Raw genomic sequence first — 25,114 nt, 5'->3', positions numbered from 1 at the left:
TTCATTTCTCCCATCACTACCTAGCAGCAGCCGACGGGCAGGAGCGATGCCAGTCTGTGTTGCCAGGATCGCGATTTATGGAGCACAGCACAGCTGGGCCGTTTTGAAAATGCAGTCGCGAAAAAAGTACAGAGGCGCAGCACGTTGCGTTGGATTTTCTTGGGACATTTTAATCAGGTGCTGCTGATTGTTTGGACAAAGACACAATAAAAATCCAGGTCGGGATGCAAACTTGGAAAATCTACTACTTTACCTACTCAGCGAGTAGACACTTAATAAGGTATTTCTGGTTCAAATATTGACAGTAGTATTCATTTTATATAACTTTTTTAAAAATCAAAATTTTAAACTATATAATATTTTAAACGTTTTTAAAAACAAAGGAGTCAAATAACCTAAACCATTCTACATATAATCATGGCAAATTAGATTATTCCTATATAATAACGCTAAAGCAATAATAAAAGTTAACATGGTGAAACTGTGCTTGTTTTGTTACTTTCGATGTTTTTCTGGGACCTGGCAACCACTGAGCTGACGTATCAGCGCGACCGCCATCTTGGATGGGTCCCCAATGCATTTATTTCTGCTGAGGAAGGTGAATCAACTACAATAATCATAACTCCCCGAATTTTTATCAGAGTTTCACACGGTTTGGTTACGATTACATAATATTATAAATGGTAAAATAAACAAAATTATTGTTCAATCTTACTTGTGAAAGGTAATCCCATGCGATCTGGTATCAATGGTGCGCCGGTTATAGCAACCGTAAGCTGCACAAAATACTGGCATATTTGCTCGTTCTCCGTTGACTCTGATTCCTGGTGCTAGCGTAGATCCAACCAATATGGCGGCGGCGCTGGATTACGTTCCGGCACGTCATGAGGCGTCTGACGTCAAAACATTCGCTCCTGCTAATCGTGTCATGGAGGACAGCGAGCTAATTCTGCAAAAAGCACATGATGAGTTTAACAGTAAAAATTATGCACGAGCAGAGGAATTATACACACAGTTCATTGAATCCTGCACTAAAACGAGGTATTAATCGCATATATTAAAATAAACGAGTGTTGGCTGTAACGATTAAGTGGACGAGTAACAAATGCATTCCTTCAAATTAATAAGTCGTGTGGTTTATATTTATGTAGAAAGTGCAATGATCTTAACTTGGCCATCGCCTATAATAACCGAGGGCAGGCGAAGTATTTCAGGGTGGATTTCTACGAAGCTATGGACGATTACACCTCTTCCATTCAAAGCAACAGCCGGTTTGAAGTACCATTTTATAACAGGGGACTAATACGCTACAGATTGGGTAGGTACAAAGTTTTAAGCAATATTAACAGTTAACAAATACAACTAATTGCAGTAGAAAAGTCATTTAATTTAAACAGACTCGAGAAGTCCAACCTGTCAACCTGCTTTGTTCCACTAGGGGGCGCACTTCACCAGCAAGATCTGTTTAGTTAAAGTTGATCTTTATTGTTCTGTAATTGTTTTATCATGTAGATTTGTTTTTGTTTCTTCTCCAAAGGCTTTTTCAAGGAGGCTGAAAATGACTTTCGGAAAACTCTGGAGCTAAATCCTGATTTTAAAGATGCTAAAGAAAGTTTACGACAAACACTCTTGGACAACGAAGAAAAGTTAAAAAGAGGCTACTGATGCAAGCATGTCTCTCTCATGTACTAAATATTTTTTTAATTAGTTTACTGTTTATCTGTAAATACTTAATTATTTTTCCATTGGCAGTCCAATTGTATATAATTGTGCATTTTACTTTTATTTTAATATTAAGATTAAAATAGTAATCCTGATTTAATGCAGAACTTTAAATGCAATCTTATTTTATTGAGAAACCTTGCTAATTGTCTTTACATATTGTGAGCGAAAATTACCAAACCTGTTGGCCAATGCTTAAGATATATGAATGTAAAAAAAAAAAGGTTTCGAAATATTATATTATGTTCCGGGTCAATTTGACCCGTTTTGTTTTTAAACTGTCGAAAAAACAAGTTAACCTTTTGATTTTATTCTAGAAATTGTGACTTTTTCTTATTTAAGGCCATGAACATGATGCAAAGTGAGGATACACTGATGTGTTTGGAAGTGTGTGTTTTTTTTTAACACAAATAATGTTTTTTACGATTGATGTTCGTGTGTCAATTTGATCAATATTTTTTGTTCCAAGGAAACTGTATAGACACAAATTAAATATATTATTACATTCTGAGGAAGTCTTTATTAGAACATGAATTCAGACCCACAAGAAAATCCAGAGGTGAATACAGGTGATGCCAAACATGACACCAGAACAAGCTCCATTTGTGTAAAATGCAAGAAGGCAGAAAGCACATGCTTGATGTGTGCACATCATGTCAACAGTGATTTCTTGAATTTGTTCAATGAGCCTCAAGAACAAAAGATGAGCCTGTTTAGGAAAAGAAAAGCTTGATTTCGTTTCACAGCAATATTAAATTGTTTATTTAGGATGTTTTAAACCTACCTATGTTAAAAAAAGAAAAATAAACCATGGGGAATAAAAATGTAAATGTTACAACAGTTTATTTTCAACATTTGTTACAAATCGTGGTTAAATGCATTTTTAAAAATCATTTAAAAATCAAAAATCATTTAAAAATGTTGTTTAAATCTTTAGTCATTTTTTATCACCAGTAGTACAATAATTCTATATTTTTAATTAATTTTTTTAATGTTTATTTTGTGTTAATGCTTTTCATAAAATGTTAGTTTCTTACAGATTTTACAAAATATAGTTTGGTTTCATGAAGCTTATTTAAAATGTTAAATATTTGCATAACAAACATGCCTCCTTTCTTCCAAAGTATTTTAGTATTTTAATAACATAAAACTAATTAGGAGATACTTGGGTTTTTCCTAATTTTGTTTTTATTGATTAATTTGAAAAATGTCTCCAGGTTTTTTGGCAAAAATATATTTATTAAGACTCTAAATACACACTGCAAAAAATGATTTTAAAAAAAAATTTGAACATTTTTCTCAAACACTAAATTCAAGAAAAATGTGCTTACCCCATTGGCAGATTTTTTTTTGCTTGTTTTATGCACAAAATCACTTAAATTTGATATTTTTGGTCTAAAAACTAGACTTATTTTCTTGGGTCGTTTTGCTCATCAAGAAAAAGCAACTTCATTTAAGAATTTTTAGATACGTTTACTGAAAACAAGACAAAAACACAAAAAAATGTTTTTTTTAGAAAATCATTTTTTGCAGTGCATATTTTAGGCACATCTTGTAGTTTAGAAACTGCCTTGTTGATTTCAATTAGATGATTCAGATTGCATATATCCAAAAGCGTTTAATATTTTGGAAAAACATTCACCTTAAGAAAGATAAAAATGCCCCCCAAATTTCACAGAACAAATAATTCCTTTTACTAAACATACATTTTTACACACACAGTAGTTATTTAAAATACAGCATACTCCTTTGCCCTTTCAGAAACTAGTACCATCTTTCCCGGACAGGGATTAGACTAGTCCTAGACTAAAATAAACATAAGAGCTGTCCAAACTGAAAACAACTTTCACTGATACATCTTAAAATACAGTGCCCTTTGTTTTGCCTCAAAAAGAAATGTTTTCAGTAAGGCATGTTTGTTAAAACTAGTTAACAAGGCCTAGTCCTGGTTTAATATAATCCCTGTACGGGAAACCACCCCTACATGTAATGACTTCCATGGTGACTCTCTCTTAACAAGGCAGCATTATCATTAACTCATAACACCTGCTAGTTAGTTGATAACCTCCATCAGCTGTGCACAAGCATGCTTTCTCTATACATGTCCTTTCAGAAAGCCTTCAGGCTTTTACATTTGTCATTACTTTGAGCTCTTGAGCTTGAAGGCTGAGATTTTAAATTGAGGTGTTTGTTCTAGATCTTCACCACCTGGTCTGAGTTTGAGTAAGGATGACATGGCTACTTGGGATATGGTGAGTTGTTCCCATGTTGAAGGTAGTTTAAATATTGATATTTAGCAGTCCCTAATGTATCTATTGCTTTTGTTGCCATCTTTGTTGGAGTGCTCATCCTTTATAGTCACTATTATTTAAAAATGTCACTCCTGTATCAAATGATAACAGGAACCGCATAACTACATGGGACTACAGACTTCGTTGTGGACTTTAAACATCTCAAAAACAACCAAATATGGGCATAAATTCAAACAAAGATTAATCCACCTAGTATTTTCTTATCAGGGAACGTGTTTTTAAATGTTTTCAATAAAATTTGAAAGCGCTCTCGGAAGGTTGTGATGATGTCGAGACTGTGGTGTAGTTTGCTTGTCGCCCGTTAGTTTTATATTTCTAGTATATGGAAACCTATTACTATGGAAGCCCATTTCAGCCACGCAAGAAAAAATTATCAAAATTTAGATAAAAAGTAAAACTTTAAAAGTCATTATTTCGACTTTGTTATTATTTCCGTATGTACACTAAAAACTTTGCAGCCTTAAAATGTTTTGTTAAATCAACTCAGATTTACAAGTCATGTCAACAGAAATTAGTTGTCAAAACTTATAAAATATAGTTGAGAAAAGTCAACTTAAATTTATAAGTTATAACAACTCATCTCTAGTCAAGATAAATAATAGTAAGTTGAAATGACTTGTAAATCTGAGTTGTTTCAACAAAAAATTTTAAAGCAGCAATGTATTTTTTACAGTGTAGCGATAATGGGCTTCCATACGTGAGAGACTACTTTGAACGCTGATATTGATGTCACATTAACCCTGTTGCTTTTCTACCTTATTTTAACTAACTTCTGCTTTCTTTCAGCACTTTATGGCTGTTGATAGTGGTTGTTTCAGCACAGAAGCAATTAAATGTTGTGCCAGGACCACAGATGTTGAATGTGGTACCGTCAATGAATATCAACCAAAGTATGAATGTTGTATGTGTACTCCTGCTTTAGGCACATTTGATCAATCATTGGTTTGCTTTCATGTTTTTTCCCTCAAATTGCATTTATTACAGGATCAGGCCTGCAGACTGAGTGTGTGGGAAATATGATGAAGCTAACAGTGGATAAATCTTTAGCTCTTGGAAGTCAGCTTGAATTTGATGCCGTTAGTAAGTGTCCTATAATATTTTGTATTGCAAGTTGATGGTCTTAATTTGTCAGTCTCTTGACTTTTTATTTTATTTTAGATGGCACACAGATTGAACCCTTGACTCCTAACATGGCAGCTAAATGTGGCTTTAGCATAGACTCTGATCCCTGGGGTAACACCAAAGTCTTTGCTTCTCTGCTGAACTGTTTTGCGGGGAATGAGGTATCACCTCTTTGGATTGAAAACTTTTGCTGTGTTCTGCTGTCCTTCGCTTACTAGCTTTTTCTGCTTTCAGGACGATGCAGTGTTTGATATTAACATGCGTATCCGTGTGCTTGGCATCAAAGGGGGCCAAGATGTTTTTGAGGTACAAAAGACCTGTAACTACAACCAATGGGCTCCACGTGAAATTATTTGCGATCGGAACTACATGGAGGTAAAACCTTTTCGGAGTGCAGAGTGTCATAAAAAACAAGCTACAGTGATTTGATCTGAATGTTTAGCAAGAAGTCTTGCTTTTTTAGGTTTCTGTAAACCGATTGCCTGCCGAGATTACAGCTATGCGTACACAGTCTAAACTTGGACGTGGACAAGTGTTTGATGACCAGTGGGTTGATACGGTTCCGGAGGTATGGAGTCGTTTTTCTTGTTTAACGTTTTGCGAAACTATTGGATCTAACATGTGCTCCCTCTTTACAGGCCATTACCTCCAGCTACAACATTTGGAGGATGGTGTTTTTCACTCCTAAACAAAAAGCAATGGTGTTGGAGGATGCCCTAAGGACAGGTTATGGTGTAATGACTACCAAGTCTCGGCTGGTGCTCCGAAGTGCTTATGATTTGCCCGAGACCTATGTGGAAAATGTGAATACGGAAAACTATTGATTTGATCTAGAAAAGTAGGTGGTTATTTGTCTAGGCTAATTTTGTACCTTCTGTAACAGGCGAACGGCATCCCAATGAAAGTTATCAGGGTGACCACATATTTCAAGAAACAGTGGTCTGTAACTATGTTGGATACCATTGCCGCATGTCCAACAGGTATGTGTGATTAATGTTCATCAAGTGTGATCTATACATATGTCAATTCTTGCTCAACTTGTAGGTGGGCTTGTTTTTACCGATGAACTGATCACCTGGAACTTCCCTTGGATTAACCCGCTGATTGCTTCTGCTGAAACCAATATCATTGAAATGTTCATGGGAATTGATGGAAAACGAATCGACTCGGCACAAATGGCTGCCAGAGGTTACTCATTGACCATAGTGGACTATCAAATTGTAATGAAATTACCTGTGGGTGGACCCGATGGGTACTACAAGGTTTGTTCTCTCGTGTTGATTTTCACAATCAAGTCTTTGGCTAAGACTAACAATAATTTTGTTTTGCAGAGTCACGCTGTAAATAATCAGTACCATATCAGATACGCCATTGAGCCGATGCTGGAGTTATTGTGGAGGGATAGTGGCGTGGATACTACACGATATAAAGTCCTCTTTCCGATCAAGACTCCGCTAATGCCTAGACCACCCCGGTTTGTTGATAGTGAGTGTTTTGGGTTCTTTTTATAAAAAGTGTAGCGACACAAAACAAAGTGGTGTTTGAGGGATTGTTCACCCAAAAAGGCTCACCATTGACATTGGCTTGTGATACCCAGTAGGAAAATGGTTCAATGGGTCCCGTCAAGTGTGCGCTTTGTAGTTTATCCAAATGATGTCAGCTAGACACATTGGGTGAAGCATTTGTTGACCCCGCCCCCTGCAACTGTCAGTCTGCTGTGAATTCCAGTGTAAAAATGAAATGCCTACTTTTCAAGATCCAATTAATTCAGTGGAAAACAACCCACACCCAATTTTTTCCTTGTGTGATATTCCATTTAACTTGGAAATGCGTCAAAATACGGAAGCCGATTGGAACTTTCTGTTCTTTAAAGCTACAGTTTGTAACTTTTGCCTTTATTGCTATCTCTGGAGAAACAGAATTGCCTGTTACTTGAGGTACTTAAGAAAACAACTGACATTTCCTGTGAAATCCAACCCAACAGCTCAAATGGTAAATCTGTGTACTATTGTAAGTCATGCTAAGGCAAGGACACTATTTTCAATACCTGGGCCAATGCTCAATAACATTTTTGTTTGTTTTAATTTAGTTCTTAAAGTGCCCATGACTTAAAGTTCCTTTTTAGTATGAATATTTGCCTTCAGGATATCTGTAAAGTAATGTGCGCTGTTTCCATTGCAAAATTGCGCAAAACTTTAGCGTTCTTTTCTAAATGTTGACTTACAAAGTGACAGTGTTTTCATTATTCGATGATATGCGACTGAAACCTAGTTTTTCCTCTAGCAATAAGTCATTCCAAATGTCACGTCGACTGCATTAGATGTAAGGGTATTATACGAACATTAAAGCCAAGGAAAGCCCCTTATACTTAGGAGCGGCAACATGTACACTGCAAAAAATTATTTTCAAGAAAACATTTTCTTAGTATTTTTGTCTTGTTTTCAGTAAAAATATCAAAAAATTCTTAAATTAAGATGATTTTTCTTGATGAGCAAAATGACTCAAGAAAATAAGTCTAGTTTTTAGACCAAAAATATCAATTTAAGTGATTTTGTGCATAAAACAAGCCAAAAAGTTTGCCAATGGGGTAAGCAAAAAATCTTGAAAATTTTTCTTAAACACTAAATTCAAGAATAATTATAAAAAAAGTGCATACCCAATTGGCAGATTTTTTTATGTTTTATGCACAAAATCGCTTAAATTTGATATTTTTGGTCTAGAAACTAGACTTATTTTCTTGAGTCGTTTTGCTCATCAAGAAAAAGCACCTTAAGAATTTTTAGATATTTTTACCAAAATACTAAAAATCATTTTTTGCAGTGTAGGTGTTTCTTGGAGGTAACGGTACATTATTTTAAATGAAAAGAGATGGAGTGTTATCCGAACATTATTGGCAAAAAAACTCTTATACTTTGGAGCAGACTCGTATTGAGGTGTTTCTGGGAGGTTTTAGCACATACGATGTCCTCTTCAAATATTAATTGTGACGTACTTGCATTAGGTGACCTGAAAACACAAAAATGTTTCCATTGCAGTTTTGCGAAAATACCTTTTTCTGAATTGCCTAAACCACCTCATGCGAGCATAAACTTTTGCTGTATATGGGAGTTTTGCGAAAATAATGCGTCTCCATTGGCCATATTCGCAATGTCAATTTGTGCAATTTGAACTGCAGTCGAAACGCAGTTACTGACTAAAATTCAAAACTCGCTTTTAACATGCAGCAATGATTTTTAATGACACCATTTTGTGCTTCAGCTTATTAGATTTAAGGCTGTCAGGTGAACTAAATGCTATTTAGTTTTCAAAAAGGGGAGGAGCCACTCAATCCCACCCTCACTTCCTGTTTGATTGGGAATTATGTCAATGCATTGCACAAAGATGCAAATTTCTAGGAACTTTAACTTGACTGCTATTGGCTGGCCAAAGAGGTTGTAATGATCCATATTTAGTTATGATATATTTTTGTAGGCCAAACCAGAATTTAGCTGGACACTGGTTCCTTAGACAAAAAGGCCATTCACTTTTCCCATGGACTTTTGGATTATTACAAAAAATAGCTCTGTGTTTCACACTTGCACGCTTTTACCAACAAGACAATCTTCACAGATGTAGATCTATACCATAGTTCATTTTAATGGCTTATTCAATTTTTTTTTTTCTTTTCCACAGACTCTGATTCCCAGCTAAAGGTGTTTGATGTACTTCTGGGTGTCTTTCTTTACGATGTCGAGTTGGTAAACATCACCTTTTCCGGCGGAGTCCTTACTGTAGCAGAAGCCACTGCGAGAGGCTTTATTATACAGGAGCAGCGCTTTCAAAATGGCTCCAAGGCCTTCCGACTTCAAGTGCCGTTCTCTGACCCATTCGTAGTGAAAACTGTAAGCGTCTGTCATTTTAGTGCAGTCCTGTTTGCCCTTACGTCTTCTGATCTGAGGTCACCTCATTGCAGCGAGCTGATCTGGTTGTCACGGTCTATACCCTCGGCATCATCTATGGTTTTATGATCTTGCCGGAACACGTGCCTTTCTCCTACTCTGCATCTGTTGAAGTAACGCTTCAGGACATCAGTAAGTGTGTGCATCACTCGTTTATGTATCAAAAATAGCCATTTTGGCATATTGAAAGGCTAACAGACTCATGCCTCATCCAGTTCTCCCAACTTTGAACGGTGGCTGCGATAAGGAAAATTTCCACATACAGATTTCATTCGGAAATCTGGGCAAGAACTTCAACGTTATGCTGGGTACGCAAGACCTGACACCTGAGCGGAGCGCAGAGTATGGAGTGAGCGAAAACGCCACCCACATGAGTTTTGTGGTACCTTTCCTGGCATCTGATGTTGCTTTTGAGGTTAGAATTTACTTTAATGGTGCTTTGCTATGCGTGTACTTTCCTGTACATGTTTTAAATGGCTCCTGGTACTCCGCAGCTGATGTACCCAACATCTTTGAGGGCAAGGCTTGATGTGTTGGTGTGGGAACCCGTCAACGGATGGAGTCTTGGAGACTTTTCCATAGCTTGCAACTTTCCGATAACAATGACTGGTATGTTCTTACCTTTTTATTAAAACAGTGGTTCTCAAACTTTTTCAGCGTGCGGCCCCCCTTATATATGGTGCATTCCTTTGCGGCCCCCCAAATTTTTTTTATAACAAATTTGTTCTAAAACGTAACATTTTAATAAGACAAAACATATTAAAGAATACAAAGTAGTGCTGTTGCTTAGTAGCCCCCAGTTTGAGAACCACTGTATTAAACCACACTCCAGACAAATATCAAAATGACTCCATGATTACTCGCCCCCTAGCAATCCGAGATGCATATGTCCAGTCCATCTTTCAGACGAACACATTTGGAGTCATTTTCGTAATTGTCCTTGCTCTTCCAAGCTTCATAATGGTAGAAAACTGGTATCAGGAAACTGACTTTAAACCCCAAAAAAGTGCATTCATCCTTCACAGAAGTAATCCGCACAGCTCCACGGGGGTTAATGAAGGACTTCTCTTGGTAAGATGCGGTTTTGTAACAAATATCCATAAGTTGAACTTTATAAACTAGCTTCTGGTAACGATGCCATCTTGGACTCAAATCTTTGGGATCAGGGATCAACTTCTGACTCTAAACCCCCAAAAAGTGCATCCATCCATCAGAGGTAATCCACACGACTCCAAGGGGTTAATAAACACCAACTGTGGGTAATCAATGTGATTTTGTAAGAAAAAATATCCAGTTTAAACTTTATAAACTGTTATAAATTAACTTTATTTCCAAGATGGTGTTGTTACCGGAAGCTAGTTATTATAGTTTTATAAAGTTTAAATTATGGATATTTTGTTACAAAATCGCATCGATTTCCCGCAGAAGTCCTTTATTAGCCCATTAGAGCTGTGTGGATTACTTCTGTGAAGGATGGATGCACTTTTGGGGGTTTAAAGTCAGATCCCTGATATCTGTTTTCTACAATTATAAAGCTTGGAAGAGCAAGGACAATTTACGAACAACTCCAAATGTGTTCATATGAAAGATGGAGATATCTAGGATTGCTTGACAATGAGTAAATCATGGGGTAACTTTGATATTTGGCTGCAGTATCCATTTAAAGGAGACATTTCACTTAGACTTGAATATGTAAAATAAATCTTTGTCTGCAGAGTGCATAAATTTAAAAAAAATTAAAATGGCACATTTATGCTCACACCTACAAAGTGGTAGTTTTGGGGTTTTATCCTTTTTAACCCGTTAATTGGCGCTGTCCCGTGAGCGGGACACCTACGTTTATTTCAATATTTTCTATGTAAATGTTAATCCATCACGACAAACTATATATCGTTGGAGAGGTCTAAGAATGTAGTTTTCATATTTCAAAACTTTTTAGCAGTAATAATAATGCAGTAACTGTAGTTTATTCATTTGTGACACGTATGCAGCAAACCTCAAAGCAAACCAGCACAAACCTCAGTTTTTTGACAATTTTATGTATAAAAAAAGTATACTATATTGCATTTTTATTTATTACAAATAAATGTAAACTGCTTTAAAAAATATGTATTTTCACCTCTAGACACTTCCCTAAAAAACTTTGAAGTGTCGTCTTTGAAACCAAAAATTACCAAAATTAAAACCAAAATTAGGCTTCTAGACCAAAAAAAATGCCAGAGTTATAATAATTTAAAGGTGTATATCACCTTTTCACCAACCCCCCACTCAAAAAGGGCTGCGCCAGTTAAAGGGTTAAATGCAAATGAGAATGCAAACACTGATCACAATGATGGTGTTTTTTAAAATTGAAACTTTTTTGACTAAATGGCAGTGCTGTGATTGGATAATACAGCCCCTTAATCTGCACTATAGTAATCCCCTTTTGACATCACAGGGGGAGCCAAATTTAAATTAATATTTGTATTTGCACCAATAAAGGACTTTGATGGCAGTGAGGTGGAAGAAACTGAGATTCGAATGGAACTGAAAATTGGTTATAAAGATACCTGTAAAACTTTTTTCTTTTCTAACCAATCTTTCCAAGAGTGTTTCAGCAATGGCTCCATGTCTGCGCTTGCCGTGAAGGTTGAATCCTTGAACCAGCTGTCGCCCCGTCAGCTTACATTGAGAGATCCCTCGTGCAAACCCAAATTCAGCAACGAGCGCTTTGCCTACTTCTCGTTTGACGCAAACAGTTGTGGAACCACCAGAACGGTAAGTTGGCTACTTTAGCCTGTGTGATGCATAGATTTGACATTAAAGAAAAACACAGCCGTTTTTCAATATTTTACTATGTTCTTACCTCAACCTAGATGAATGAATACATGCCTATCTTTTATCAATGCGTGCATTTTTTTAATCTTTGCACCGCTTCGTAAATGTGTTAGCAATTTAGCCTAGCTCCATTCAGTCCAAACAAAAGTTTTATTTTGTGCCACCATACTTACTGGTGTAACTACTCATGTAACAGTCTTTAAATAGGGAAAACATGGAAGTGTTTGGTGGCTTCTAAATTCATCCCTGTTTGGATCCTAAGGAATGAATGGGGCTAGGCTAAATGCTAACACATTCACGATGCGCTGTACAAAGATTAAGTGCACACATTGAAAAAGATGGGTATGTATTAATTAGTCTAAGTTGAGATAAGAACAAAGTAAAATATTGAAAAACTGTGGTGTTTTCCTTTAACATGGTTCTCCGTCTTTCCATCAGTTTTATGATGGAGTACTGATGTATCAGAATGAAATCTCTTTGGCTGATGTGCCAGCATACCAGCAGCCTTTAAAGGGTGTACCTACTACTCCTGATCCAGAATACCGGTGAGATTGTGTCTGATTTGTCTATCCGTTTCATCCTCACTAATTGACTTTGCACACTAACACCTGTTTCTCCTCTTGTTAGTGTGACCGTGTCCTGCTTCTATAGACTTAACGACACCAAGACTGTTGCGTTCTTCACAAAGCCACGTGAAAACGAACCTCTCCCTGAAACTGGATATGGGGTGCTTAATGTCGTACTGAGACTTGCTATGGGTATGTCATCCCAAATAATGATACAGCAACTCACGAATGAATGATGCCTCAAATTCACTAAAATCAGGAACTTTGAGTATTTGCTTTTAAAATCTAGATCTATGCAGCATCCTTCGGTGAGAGCTATCCCATTGACGCATAAGAAATACAAACCACTGCAAATGCTACCACAGCCTTAAAGTCGCTTACAATATCATTGTATTAACTGTGCAAAATAATATTGAGTACAAGTTTATACAGACTGTGCATGCGAACGCACCCATTGTATTTCTCTATCTCTCTTTTTAGATGGCTCCTATAGTCAATTCTATGCACAGGAGGATTATCCAGTTATTCAGTATTTAAGAAGACCTCTGTATTTTGAGGTGTCACTGCTTCAGTCCACTGACCCTCAGATAGAGCTCGTCCTGGAGGACTGTTGGGCAACATTAAAAGATGACCGCAACTCTACTCCAAGATGGGACTTGATTGTAGATGGGTAATATGTTAATGACTCTTCTAAGCTCCACTATACATTATAAGTGATTAAGGCTATGCATTCCCTATCCGATCTTTTTTTCCCTTGCTCCTAAAAAAATAATCCGTAAACACGAAACCGACTGAAACCGTAGTATATATGCCGGACCAGTATGGGGCGCTGTAATTCTTCCCCGTGTATATCTGTGGCAGAAGACTTTGAGCATGCGCATAACCAACGTATGGTGTTGTCCATTATCGCTGGGTCACCACAATTGCATAGAAGCAATAGATTTTGCTGTAATAAAGCTAGTAGGCTTTAGTAGCTGCTGTAGCACGAACACAATCACGTAGTCCGCCGTTATTGTTGTTGCTGTTACGTGTGACGCTTCCGACACGTGATGTGATGACGTTTTCGCTTCACAAAATATATGGATTGGCTGTACAGACGAAACCGCAAGGGTGTCGGTTTCAGATTTATCCACTTTAGGACCCGGTTTCAATAAATAGCGGATTCAGTCTCCCAAAACGCCGGATCTGTGTGGATGAAACGCCAATACGATAACAAATTTATACGTATACAGTGAAACGCGTCTCCGTGTGGACAGCCCCTAAATGGCTACTAATAACCACTTTATGGGCTATGTGTGACCCTGGATCAAAACAAAGGCTATGTCCACACGAAGCCGGTGCATTCCATGTCCGATCATTTTTTTTCCTTGCTCTAAAAAAATAATCCGTAAACACGAAACCACTGAAAGCGGTGTAGTATATATGCCGGACCAGTATGGGGCGCTGTAATTCTGCCATGGATATACACTATACACGGAGAAGAAGACTTTGAGCATGCGCATAACCAACGTATGGTGTTGTCCATTATCGCTTGTTGGTCCCCACAATTGCATAGAAGCAATAGATTGTGCTGTAATAAAGCTAGTAGGCTTTAGTAGCTTCTGTAGCATGAACACAATCACGTAGTCCGCCGTTATTGTTGTTGCTGTTACGTGTGACGCTTCCGACACGTGATGTGATGACGTTTTCGCTTCACAAAATATACGGATTGGCTGTAAAGACGAAACCGCAAGGGTGTCGGTTTCAGATTTATCCACTTTAGGACCCGGTTTCAAAAAATAGCGGATTCAGTCTCCCAAACCGCCGGATCCGTGTGGATGAAACGCCAATACGATAACAAATTTATGCGTATACAGTGATGCGCGTCTCCGTGTGGACAGCCCCAAAGTCGTGAGGGTCCCTTTTTTTAAAACTGGGGATTAATACATCTAAAAGCGGAATAAACAAGCTTTTCTTTTTTTGTATGGTTTGGAAGTATAAGACTATTTGACCGAGATGCAACTATTTGAAAATGTGCATCTGAGGGTGCAAAAAATTGCCTTTAAAGTTGTGCAAATGAAGTCCTTAGCCACACATTTAAAAAAATATTTATCATAAATGATATCCTATCATTAATATATAAAGTAAAGTGTTCCATGAAGATGTTGTAATATAATCATCTATTTTGATCCATGCAGTGCATTGTTGGCTATTACTACAAATATACATGTGCTAGTTATGACTGGTTTTGTGGTCCAGGGTCACACACAGCACCTACGTAGAGTAAGTGATGGATCTGGAACTTATGGCGCTTCATGGCACCATTTAACCTAAATATAGGTGCTATTTCCCATGCTTAACTTTAATGCGTTTTCAAGGCAAGTGCTAATTTAATCGTGTTTTAGTGACATGCTGGTCAAGTACGCAAGTTCTTTAAAACTCCAGTAAGATTAAGGTTCAAGTTTATTATAAGCCCAAGGGGCAATTTTTTATGCAACATGAAAATTTCAACATGATCTCACAAAGTTCCGTGGGATAGTCACGGAATTTTTTGCTCCTTTTTCCGTGGCATTCTCACGGATCTCCGAATATTTACGTGGCCCTGCCACGAACTTTCTTTTCTGTGGCCTTTTCATGGATTGGTTACTCAACTGCTTTTTCCTATTTTCAAACCATTGGCGCTTCGGTTTAGGGTTAGATTTGGTGTTTGCGTTAGTATGTCACTAAGTATTGGTTTATACTATTTTTTTTTTTAAATGTATTTTATATTTTCTAAACTTTAATCAATTGTCGCCTGGGGTTGGGGTTAGAGTTGGGTTTGGGTAGGGATGTAATTTTATGTAAATCTAACCCTAAACCGAAGCGACAATGGTAAGAAAATAGGACAAAACAGTTGAGTAACCAATCCGTGAGAATGCCACGGATAAGAAGGTCCGTGGTAGGGCCACGGAAATATGCGAAGTCCGTGAGAATGCAATGGGAAAATGAGCAAAAAATTCCGTGACTATGCCACGGAAATTCGTGAGATCAGGTAGGAAAATTTGTAAGCATCACACACATCATACTAAAAACAATCCATAAACAATACACACAACAATCTCACAGATTTAAAAGGCATGTCTAGTATAATACAATGCCTGTTATTTATTCATTTATGTCCATTAGTCGTAGGGAAAGTATATGCCATTGAGATTATCAATTTAAGGGAAAATTTGTGGTACTCTCCAGAATTCCCCCTCTTCCTGAAACTCAGATTTTGTACAAAAATTATCGATCTGAAAAGCGCTGTGTCCCTGATTAACCAGCTAATCTGTACGTTGTGATCGGCTGACGTCAGAGGTATTCAGGCCAGAAATGTGACGCTCCTTACCATGTTTGAAAGATGCCCTCGCATGTTTTTTATGTATCCTCCCTTTAAATAATTTGTGTTAATAAAAATAATGGTGTAACACTGTGTAGTTTCCAATTCTCACTATTAGCTTATTGGTTATTAGCATTAAGTATTCATAAACAGCCAATATCTCAGTAATATTAAAGGAATATTCCATTTTCTTAAAAGAAAAATCCAGATAACTTACTCACCACCATGTCATCCAAAATGTTGATGTCTGTCTTTGTTTAGTCGAGGAAATTGTTTTTTGAGGAAAACATTGCAGGATTTTTCTCATTTTAATGGACTTTAATAGACCCCAACAATTAACACTTAACAGTTTTTTTTTTTAACGGAGTTTTAAAAGACTATGAACAATCCCAAACGAGACATTAGGGTCTTATCTAGCGAAACGATTGTCATTTTTGTCAAAAATAAACAATATGCTCTTAAACCACAACTATTCGTCTAGGTCCGGTCCAGCGCGACCTAACGTAAATGCGTAGTGACGTAGGGAGGTCACGTGTTACATATATAAAACGCACATTTACGGACCATTGTAAACAAACTGACACAAAGACATTAATTAATATCATTCGACAACCAACAACTTCGGAACGGTCCTCTTTCTCAACACTTGTAAACACTGGGGCGGAGTTTCGCGTTCGTCTTCTGTGACCTCTTGACGTCATAACGTATTGCGTGGGGTCACCTAGCGCATCACGACCTGATCTAGACGAGAAGTTGTGCTTTAAAAGAGCATATTTTTTATTTTTCTTGTCGGGAATGACGGCCGTTTTGCTGGATGGGACCCTTGTGCCTCGTTTGGGATCGTTTATAGTCCTTTGAAACTCCGTTGAAAAAAACTGTTACGTGTTAAGTGTTGGTGTCCATTAAAGTCCATTAGAATGAGAAGGATCCTGCAACGCCTTCCCCAAAAAACACAATATCTTCTCGACTGAACAAAGAAAGACATCAACATCCTGGATGACATGGTAGTAAGTAAATTATCAGGATTTTTCTTTTTAGAAAATGGAATATTCCTTTAAAGCACATTAACGCCGAATTCTGCAAAATCTTGTACATCTTTAATCCTACCCAATTCCTACCAATAATTAAACTTAACAACAACTTTTCTAGGTATAAATAAGCAGTAATTAAGACTCCATTGAGGCAAAAGTAGTTAATACTTTGAATTGGACTTTAAATTATTCTGGTCACACTTTTTGTGTACTTTTATGATGTATTAGTCATTTTAAGTCTGTCTTTGTATCATTTACTAAATAGTATTAAGGAAGTAATTAGTAATAAGTAATACTTTTTGTAGTGTCATTTGTACAGTAATTACATGATTGAAGTAACTAGTTATTAATTACTTGGGACATTTACCCAACGCTGTTTGCAATACTACTACATTTTCTATATTTTTTCTGTGGTTTTCTTTTATTTGCATGTAAAGCTGATTTGAAACAATGCAACATTTTAAATTGCTGTATAAATGTGTAAATCTAAATCCATATATCTAAGTATGTTATATATTGAGTTGAACTAGCTTTCTCTACCTGCCTCTAAGTGTCAACTGATTTGTCTTTTTGATCTCCACAGCTGTGTGAATCTGGATGATGGTTATGAAACCGTTTTCCATCCTGTGCCTTCTGACTGGGTTCAGTTCCCAACTCACATCAAGCACTTTGAAATAAAGATGTTTGCTTTTATGGAGCAGAACGTCATCCTCAAAGATCAGGTAATGAACTTCTTTGCTCAGATGGATAGTTGTCGCCTTTAAGTGCACCTGAGAAACTCGACAACCTCCAGTTTGGCATTTTGTTATTCTAACATACGCCACATTGGTGTCAACTAGAATGCCTTGTAACCAAACATTACAATGGAGATCATAACATCTTCCTAGTAACTTGTTTGCAATCATACGCCGTTTTTAATACAAACAAAATTTTCATAAGCGATTTCATATCGTGCCTTTTTAAAAATTGGTGACATTCAGCATTAAATGTAAAATCATTCATTCACGACACCCTTCCTGCTTTGTTTGAAATCAAACTCTACAGCTTTTGTATAATCAAACACATAAACTCTTTTCACACACAATTATGGCAAAAAACTGCCCGGGATTTGTCCGGGGATTGTTTAATTTTGGAAAATCTGTGTGCGTTCATGTTCATCCTGTGAAGATTTTGTAAAGACGTGGGATGTGTATTCGTAATCATGCACTTGGTGGATTTTTTTTTCTTGTAACGTCTTTAAGATCTTTCTTGTTACCACTACCAGGTCCCTTTTACGGGAGCAATCCCAAAATCCGTTTTCTGGGATTAAGATGCTGTGTAATTAAAGTAATCTGGGATTAAGATTGCTTTGGTGTTTGTGCCCTTAACTCTTTTCTGATATTTTTGGCTCCGTTTGATTGCCTTGCATGTAAGTGATAGTTTGGATAATATTATTTTTTCCAGATATTTGTCCACTGTGATGCTGTGCTTTGTGATATCAATCAGACTGATGGAATCTGCAGGAAACGGTGTCCTTCTTCCAATCCTTTAAAAACCAACAAAGGTATTCATGCTATCACTGCAAGGCAACATTGCCTTTTGGTAGACTTGTGTATATAATTTTGTATAACAATTTTTTATAAATTACAATTTTTATATACTTCACCTGTTTTTAGTGATTACATTTGTGATATTTGCTACTTGATGGGGGCGAGCTGTATAGAAAACATTGTATTTGTATATAATCTTATTCTAATGTGCTCTTTCTCTCTCTAACCCTGCAACAAGTACGAAGAGACACAAGTGACCAACTCGAGAGAACGCAGCTGTCATCAGGAAGAATACTGCTCTTAAGCTCTTAGTTCATTTTGGTTTTCAGTCTTAATAAAGTCATTTACAAAAAGCCTTTTATCATGGCGTTGTCCTGACTTTAGCTTATCCTATGGGCGTAGACCAAAGCAAGTTTGTGTAATGTTTAGACTTATAAACTGAAGGTTTAATAGACTGAGGTTGTTTGAATCCTGTTTAAGCAGCTAAGTATTTGTCAGATTTGCTTTGTAAGCGAAGTACGTATGTGTCATAAGCGCACATGCTATTCAAAATGTTTTTCAACTTTTGAAATGGCACTGTTTACGATTAACTTATTTGTTTGCCCCATGAGGTCATGCATATTTGGTGATGCCACAATGACTAGATCTAATAACGATATACATGAAATAGAAATGCACATGATATGCCTTTTTGTTATGCATTTTTGAATGGGATTCATTCTTGCATAAAATCTATTCAAATTGGAAAAAACAAAAAATCTTAAGTGAAATTCTGCAGGAGAAAGCTCATGTTTTGGCATGTCATGTTCATGTTTAGTGTAGCGGCACTGTCAATCATGCCGAAGGGATGGTTAGGAAAAACTGTAGTGGTTTTGGCAGGTAGTAGAGTCTCTTAATATTAAAAGACTGACAGAGACTGGTATTGAAACAAAGTGGGATTATAATTAAAATGTTGAATTCTGAGGAGTAAAGATGAGAAACCTGAATATAAAAATGCACATGTAGTGCAAGAGGGACACGGTATTATCTTTAAATTTTACAAATTTGAGCCTGGTTTGTGCCGTTTCATACCATGAATACTCAAACTTTTTTCTGGGTTTTATTATAGAACTTTGGGAAAACTTTGAAGACTTTTTCAGCATCTGAAATTACTTGCTTGGGTACCCTTGTCTCATATTAATATATTTGATAGACTTGTCAAAATTTGCAATGGATCAAAACCAAAATATGTACCTTGTCAAAGGGTAACTTTGATAATTTTTAATCCAGTTCAAATGTTAACTAGTATATGTGAAGAGTTTGGTTTCAAAACGAGAAAAATGTGTCAAAACCATGTTTTTTATTTTTTTAATTATGGAGGCTTAAATCAAAACAAAACAACTGCAGATTGGAATGCACAATTAATAAACAAGATTTTGGACAAATGAGAAAAGTTTTGGAACCAAACTCTTCATATATTCATTTTTACTTTATCTTTTGTTGTCTCTCTAATGATCAGATTTTTCAGTGATCTTTATCCTTAAAAGAACATGAAGTTATAGCTGTTTCAAATTTTTTAAGCTTTGTATCAACTCTTCATCATTAGAGGAAACGATTTACGAATAAAAGCTAAAAACAGATGTAGAAGATAGATATCAGTAAATGAAAAGGTAAAGCACCTTGTTTAGTATGTGTGTTGGGGGTGTGGCCTTTCACACCTGTCTTATCTTCGGTGAAGTGTGGTCTGGGTGTCACGTCACATCCACTTCCTATTTACCTTACATTTTTGGGTGATTTGTAAGCCTGTGTTTAGTGTATAAAATCTTCCATAATACAGTATGAAATATTTTTATAAAATGCTCTGGTATTTAAATAATACAAATGGTATGCAGATGTCTTATGCATTGCAAAAATATTCTCAATACAGGTGTTTGTTGATTAGTTTGAATTTCATATGATTGTCTTAAACATCTTAAACAACTTTTAATAATCTCCATGAAGAGTTTTCTTAAGGGTGCATGGTGTATGATGGGTTGGTGGTGGTGGTGGGGGTTGTTAAGGAAGTCATTAGTCAAAGCTGAATTTAATTTTTGGTAGTCTCCCATTCAAAGACACTCCAATCACTGCATGCTTGCTTCTTAAAACCCAAGAACAGCTTTTGAAAATGTTTAATTTGTACATCTTACAAAGTGATTTGTTATAAAAATCGTATAAATATTTTTTCACATTATTTTCCAAATTGTCTCAACATGTGTGTATATATATTCATGTATTTTCTTGCATGGCTTCGACTTTCTTGAAAATAATTTGGAGTATTTATCTTAACCCTTTAACTGGTGCAGCCCTTTTTGAGTGGGGGGTGGTGAAAAGGTGATGTACACCTTCAAATTAATATAACTTTTTGGTTTAGAAGCCTAATTTTGGTCTTGTTTTAAAGAAGACACTTTTTTACGGAAGTGTCTGGAGGTGAATATATATATATATATATATATATATATATATATATATATATAGCGGTTTACATTTATTTGTAATAAATAAAAATGCAATATAGTATTATTTTTAATACATAAAATTAACAAAAAACTGAAGTTTGTGTTTGTTTACTTTGAGGTTTGCTGCATACTCTTGTCACAAATTAATAAATTACAGTTACTGCATTATTATTACTGCTAAAAGGTTTTGAAATATGAAAACTACATTTTATTTCCAACAATATATAGTTTGTCATAATAGATTAAAATTTACATGAAAAATATTAAAGTAAACGTAGGTGTCCCGGTCACGGGACAGTGCCAGTAAATGGGAAAAACCACCCAAGAATTATTCTGGTAAAAGTTTTAAGCCAGTTCTGACGGTTCCCTTATATCTTAAACCAAATATGACCCTGGACCACAAAAGTCATAAGTTGCATGGGTATATTTGTAGAAATTGCCAACAAAGACATTTTATGGGTCAAAATGATCAATTTTTCTTTTATGCCAAAAATCATAAGGATGTATTATGTTACCGTAAATATATAAAAAATATATTTTTGTGAGTGGGGGGCAGTTGCTAAGGACTTAATTTGGACAACTTTAAAGGTAATTTTGCACCCTCAGATTTCAGATTTTCAAATAGTTGTATCTCACCAAATATTGTCATATCCTAACAAACCTTACATCAACGGAAAACTTATTTATTCAACTTACAGACAATGTTTAAATCTCAATTTCAAAAAATTGACCCTTATGACCCAATGCCACATATTGTAAACAATTGTTTATATTTAAATAAGGGCACAATAATTTTTAAATATCTCCCATTAACTTCATATATGTAGCATTATAACTTGTATAACATTTGAAACATTATAATTTATTTATTCAGCTATTTATATATATATATATTTACAATTAAACAAAACATCTTAGCACTCGCCATTTAAATATTAGATGTTAAAGGTTTGAGCTGAATCCTCTGGAGTTGGAGTTTGTGGGTAAAACACATCCTTGGATGTTTTTCTTAGTGATTCTTTTCAAGAAAAAAGTAAAAATTAAAAATGTATTAATTTATCTTATGGATAAATTGTAACATTCCTATACACTGCAAAAAAATTCAAGAAAAAAATCTTAGTATTTTTGTCTTGTTTTCAGTAAAAATATCTAAAAATTCTTAAATGAAGATGCTTTTTCTTGATGAGCAAAACGACCCAAGAAAATAAGTTTTTAGACCAAAAATATCAAATTTATTTATTTGTGCATAAAACAAGCAAATAAAATAAATAATCTGCCAATGGGGTAAGCAAAAAAAATATTGAAAATTTTTCTTAAACACTAAATTGCTTACCCCATTGGCAAATTTTTTTGCTTGTTTTATGCACAAAATCACTTAAATGTAATATTTTTGGTCTAAAAACTAGACTTATTTTCTTGGGTCGTTTTGCTCATCAAGATAAAGCATCTTAATTTAAGAAGTTTTAGATTTTTTTACTGAAAACAAGACAAAAATACTAAGAATTTATTTCTTGAAAATCATATTTTGCAGTGTAAAGTAAAAAAAATATAAACCTGTTATACAATATACATAATATGTGTTTACTCAATATACGTAATATACATGTTACAAGATGTAGATGTTTGCTTACTGATTAGGTTAATCAATATAAAAACACATAATTTAGAAAGGATGTATTGTATTACACAGAATTTGCACTGCTGTTACACGTTTTCACCTTTTAATATTGATTTTTCAAATCAACCTTTTCAAAAAGAAAGGAAAAGGGAAAACCTGTAGACAACTGTCTAGACAAATGATGTCAACAATGGTGTATCATTAAGGAGAAAATGCCATTGGCTAATCCCTCTGTCTATGGAGGTATTTACAGGTGAGAAAGCTTTGTCTATCAACGATGGCATGTCATGTGTTAATGGCTGATCATTAGCTGCGACAGTTGTCTGCATCAAAAGCCGAGACCTTATGTTTGATGTTTCCAGAAGGCTGTATTTGTGAATAGGTGAGTTAATCATTGGGGTCATCGATCTGATCAAAGTTAAAAATGTTCATCTAGTGGATGCACTTAAGACTAAAAGAATGAATTCATGGGGATTAAAGCAGTGAATACATAAGAATTACCGTTAAAGTATTTCAAGCATGTACTTCATTCAGCTTAGTTTATTGTTATTTGAACCATGTAGTAGTATACAGTGGAAAAAATATTTTATTTCACCAGGTATACAATGCAGATTACAAAAAAGATTGTAAATTATTAATGCAAAAACAATAAAGAACCCACACTTACTTGGACTTGGCTTTTTTGTGTGTTGGACCCTATAATTTGGACCGTATGTGTTTGTTCAATTTCATCCCAAACAATGCCAGACTTGATGCCCAACTAGTCTGCCCAAAAGTCCTCACACCCAGTTGGTTAAAGGTTCATAATTGGCTAAATTTGTGCATAGAGAAACATAAAAATAAATTACTAAACCAATGTCATTTAAACAGTTAATGCTAAATTTGGTTGAAGAAAATGCAATAACTCATCTGATCCAATTGCAGGAGATATTTTTGTAAAAATCAGGAAACCAGTCTGGAGGAAATGGGGTTCTTTCAGTGCAAAGCCTGCAAGCTGAGGGTGTCCTTCAGGATGCAAGGACATCATCTCATTCAACAATACACGTAGATGTTTTTTCAAGTCATGTGTATTCGGGTGGAGATCCCATTAAACTCACACACGAACCTTTAACAAATGCAAATGGCACATATTCACACCTGAGCCCTACCTGACAGATCTGCGCTCGACGTCCTGCGTAAAGGCGCAGTGCCAGCCGGTGCGCATTGACACCTTTTAGCTTTGATCACCTTTACGCAAAGGCCGGTGGGGTGGATATAAAACCCCACTGGAAGCGAAGTCAAATCAGTCGTTGCTGAACACCAGAAGGAATAGACCGTTATGGCAGTCGTGCACGGAAACCTCGGAGCATCACATTTAAAACAATTTCAGCTGTATCCAACCACAGATTTGGACAGGAGGATGAATATTCAAACGACAGGTTGGTGTTTAAGGCTTTTCTTGCAGATTACCGCAGTAAAATAGACGAGTAAATTAAACTGTATTATCTTGTTTTTAACCAGATTACGGAGCACAACTGAAATATCTCGGCGGCGCGCATTCAGGGGTCACGAGGGCGGACAGCATGGCCCTCTTTACGCACCGCAGAAAACGCACCAACTTTACGCAGCAGCAAATCGACGTGTTGGAGAAAGTTTACCTGGACACAAAATACCCTGATATTTATTTAAGAGAGAAACTTGAGGCACTGACCGGTCTACCAGAATCAAGAATTCAGGTGAGATTTTGTTTGTGATGTTTAAACGTATCATGCAAATTCTTAGTTTAAATAATACTTTTAATCCATTAGATTCCTTAATACATATGTTCTTCCTCTCTACAGGTTTGGTTCCAGAATCGAAGAGCCAAATCACGGCGCCAGGTGGGTATTCCACTCCCAGCAAAGACCAATGGAAACGTCCTGACCTCCAACACTCACCTTATGAACCAGTTAATGACACATCAGAACCACACACCCTTGGAGACCCAGCAAACCCCCAAGTTTGCCATGATGGACAGTTTTAATCAACAAGTGATGAACTCTGCAGATGAGAAGAGATGCGCCTTGAAAGGTGACATGTACAACCCAAGCGTTCCCTGCATGTTCAGCAGAACCGAGGAGAACCAGATCAATACGGATCACCTGAGCGTAGTGGTTCCTCGCAGTTACACGCAACAGTATCCCAAAGCACACGAACAGTTCACCGCTACAAGCCATGCAAAATCTACAATGAAGCAATTTTTGGTGGAGTATGACAACTTTCCTCCGAACAAGACCATTGGGCCAGAGATGAAGGTTGTTATTCCTCCTCTTCCAACTCAGAATAACTTCATGATGTCTTCACCCAAACACGTCACCTGTTCGGTCCAGAACATGCCGGTCGGTGTCCAGCCAGGGAATTTTGGGACCTTCTCTCCCATCCGGGCAAATGAAGCAGTTGAGTTTTCAGACTCCGATTCGGATTGGGAGAAAGAAGCTATGTGTGGTTTTAATGGATTTATTTAGAGATGTGATTTATTCATTGTACAGATTTGATCTGCAAGCCAAAACACTCAATGTTTGAAAATCAGATATTTATTGTATATTCCAGATATATTGTATATATATTATGTACGTGTAGGTAGACATTTCTCAAGCAAAATAAATGCCTATTAAACATGAAAATGC

The 25,114-nt window shown here is 36.2% G+C and overlaps 3 protein-coding genes across 3 annotated transcripts; all 3 read left to right on the top strand.

Annotated features, from left to right (window-relative positions):
- Positions 1-711: 711 nt before the first annotated feature.
- Positions 712-2,122, top strand: ttc32 (tetratricopeptide repeat domain 32). The gene is made up of 3 exons (XM_055185409.2): positions 712-1,041; positions 1,152-1,318; positions 1,538-2,122. The coding sequence occupies exons 1-3, from the start codon at positions 851-853 to the stop codon at positions 1,663-1,665; spliced, it is 486 nt and encodes a 161-aa protein (XP_055041384.2). The 5' UTR covers positions 712-850; the 3' UTR covers positions 1,666-2,122.
- A 1,693-nt stretch (positions 2,123-3,815) lies between these two features.
- zpax1 (zona pellucida protein AX 1) lies at positions 3,816-18,730 on the top strand. Its single transcript, XM_055185401.2, has 21 exons — positions 3,816-3,974; positions 4,821-4,924; positions 5,019-5,114; positions 5,193-5,317; positions 5,391-5,531; positions 5,620-5,724; positions 5,795-5,959; positions 6,040-6,136; positions 6,201-6,418; positions 6,488-6,641; positions 8,829-9,037; positions 9,109-9,226; positions 9,310-9,509; positions 9,589-9,703; positions 11,682-11,851; positions 12,350-12,456; positions 12,539-12,669; positions 12,958-13,147; positions 17,432-17,570; positions 18,292-18,391; positions 18,616-18,730. The coding sequence occupies exons 1-21, from the start codon at positions 3,952-3,954 to the stop codon at positions 18,687-18,689; spliced, it is 2,781 nt and encodes a 926-aa protein (XP_055041376.2). The 5' UTR covers positions 3,816-3,951; the 3' UTR covers positions 18,690-18,730.
- A 3,983-nt stretch (positions 18,731-22,713) lies between these two features.
- mixl1 (Mix paired-like homeobox) lies at positions 22,714-25,104 on the top strand. The gene is made up of 4 exons (XM_055185404.2): positions 22,714-22,851; positions 23,394-23,887; positions 23,970-24,184; positions 24,290-25,104. The coding sequence occupies exons 2-4, from the start codon at positions 23,788-23,790 to the stop codon at positions 24,950-24,952; spliced, it is 978 nt and encodes a 325-aa protein (XP_055041379.2). The 5' UTR covers positions 22,714-22,851; positions 23,394-23,787; the 3' UTR covers positions 24,953-25,104.
- The last annotated feature ends 10 nt before the right edge of the window (positions 25,105-25,114 follow it).

This window comes from Misgurnus anguillicaudatus, chromosome 18 (assembly GCF_027580225.2).
Source record: "Misgurnus anguillicaudatus chromosome 18, ASM2758022v2, whole genome shotgun sequence".
Taxonomy (NCBI): Eukaryota; Metazoa; Chordata; class Actinopteri; order Cypriniformes; family Cobitidae; genus Misgurnus; species Misgurnus anguillicaudatus.
The sequence above is the reverse complement of the archived record's forward strand: the minus strand, read 5'-3'. Positions and strand labels throughout refer to the sequence as shown.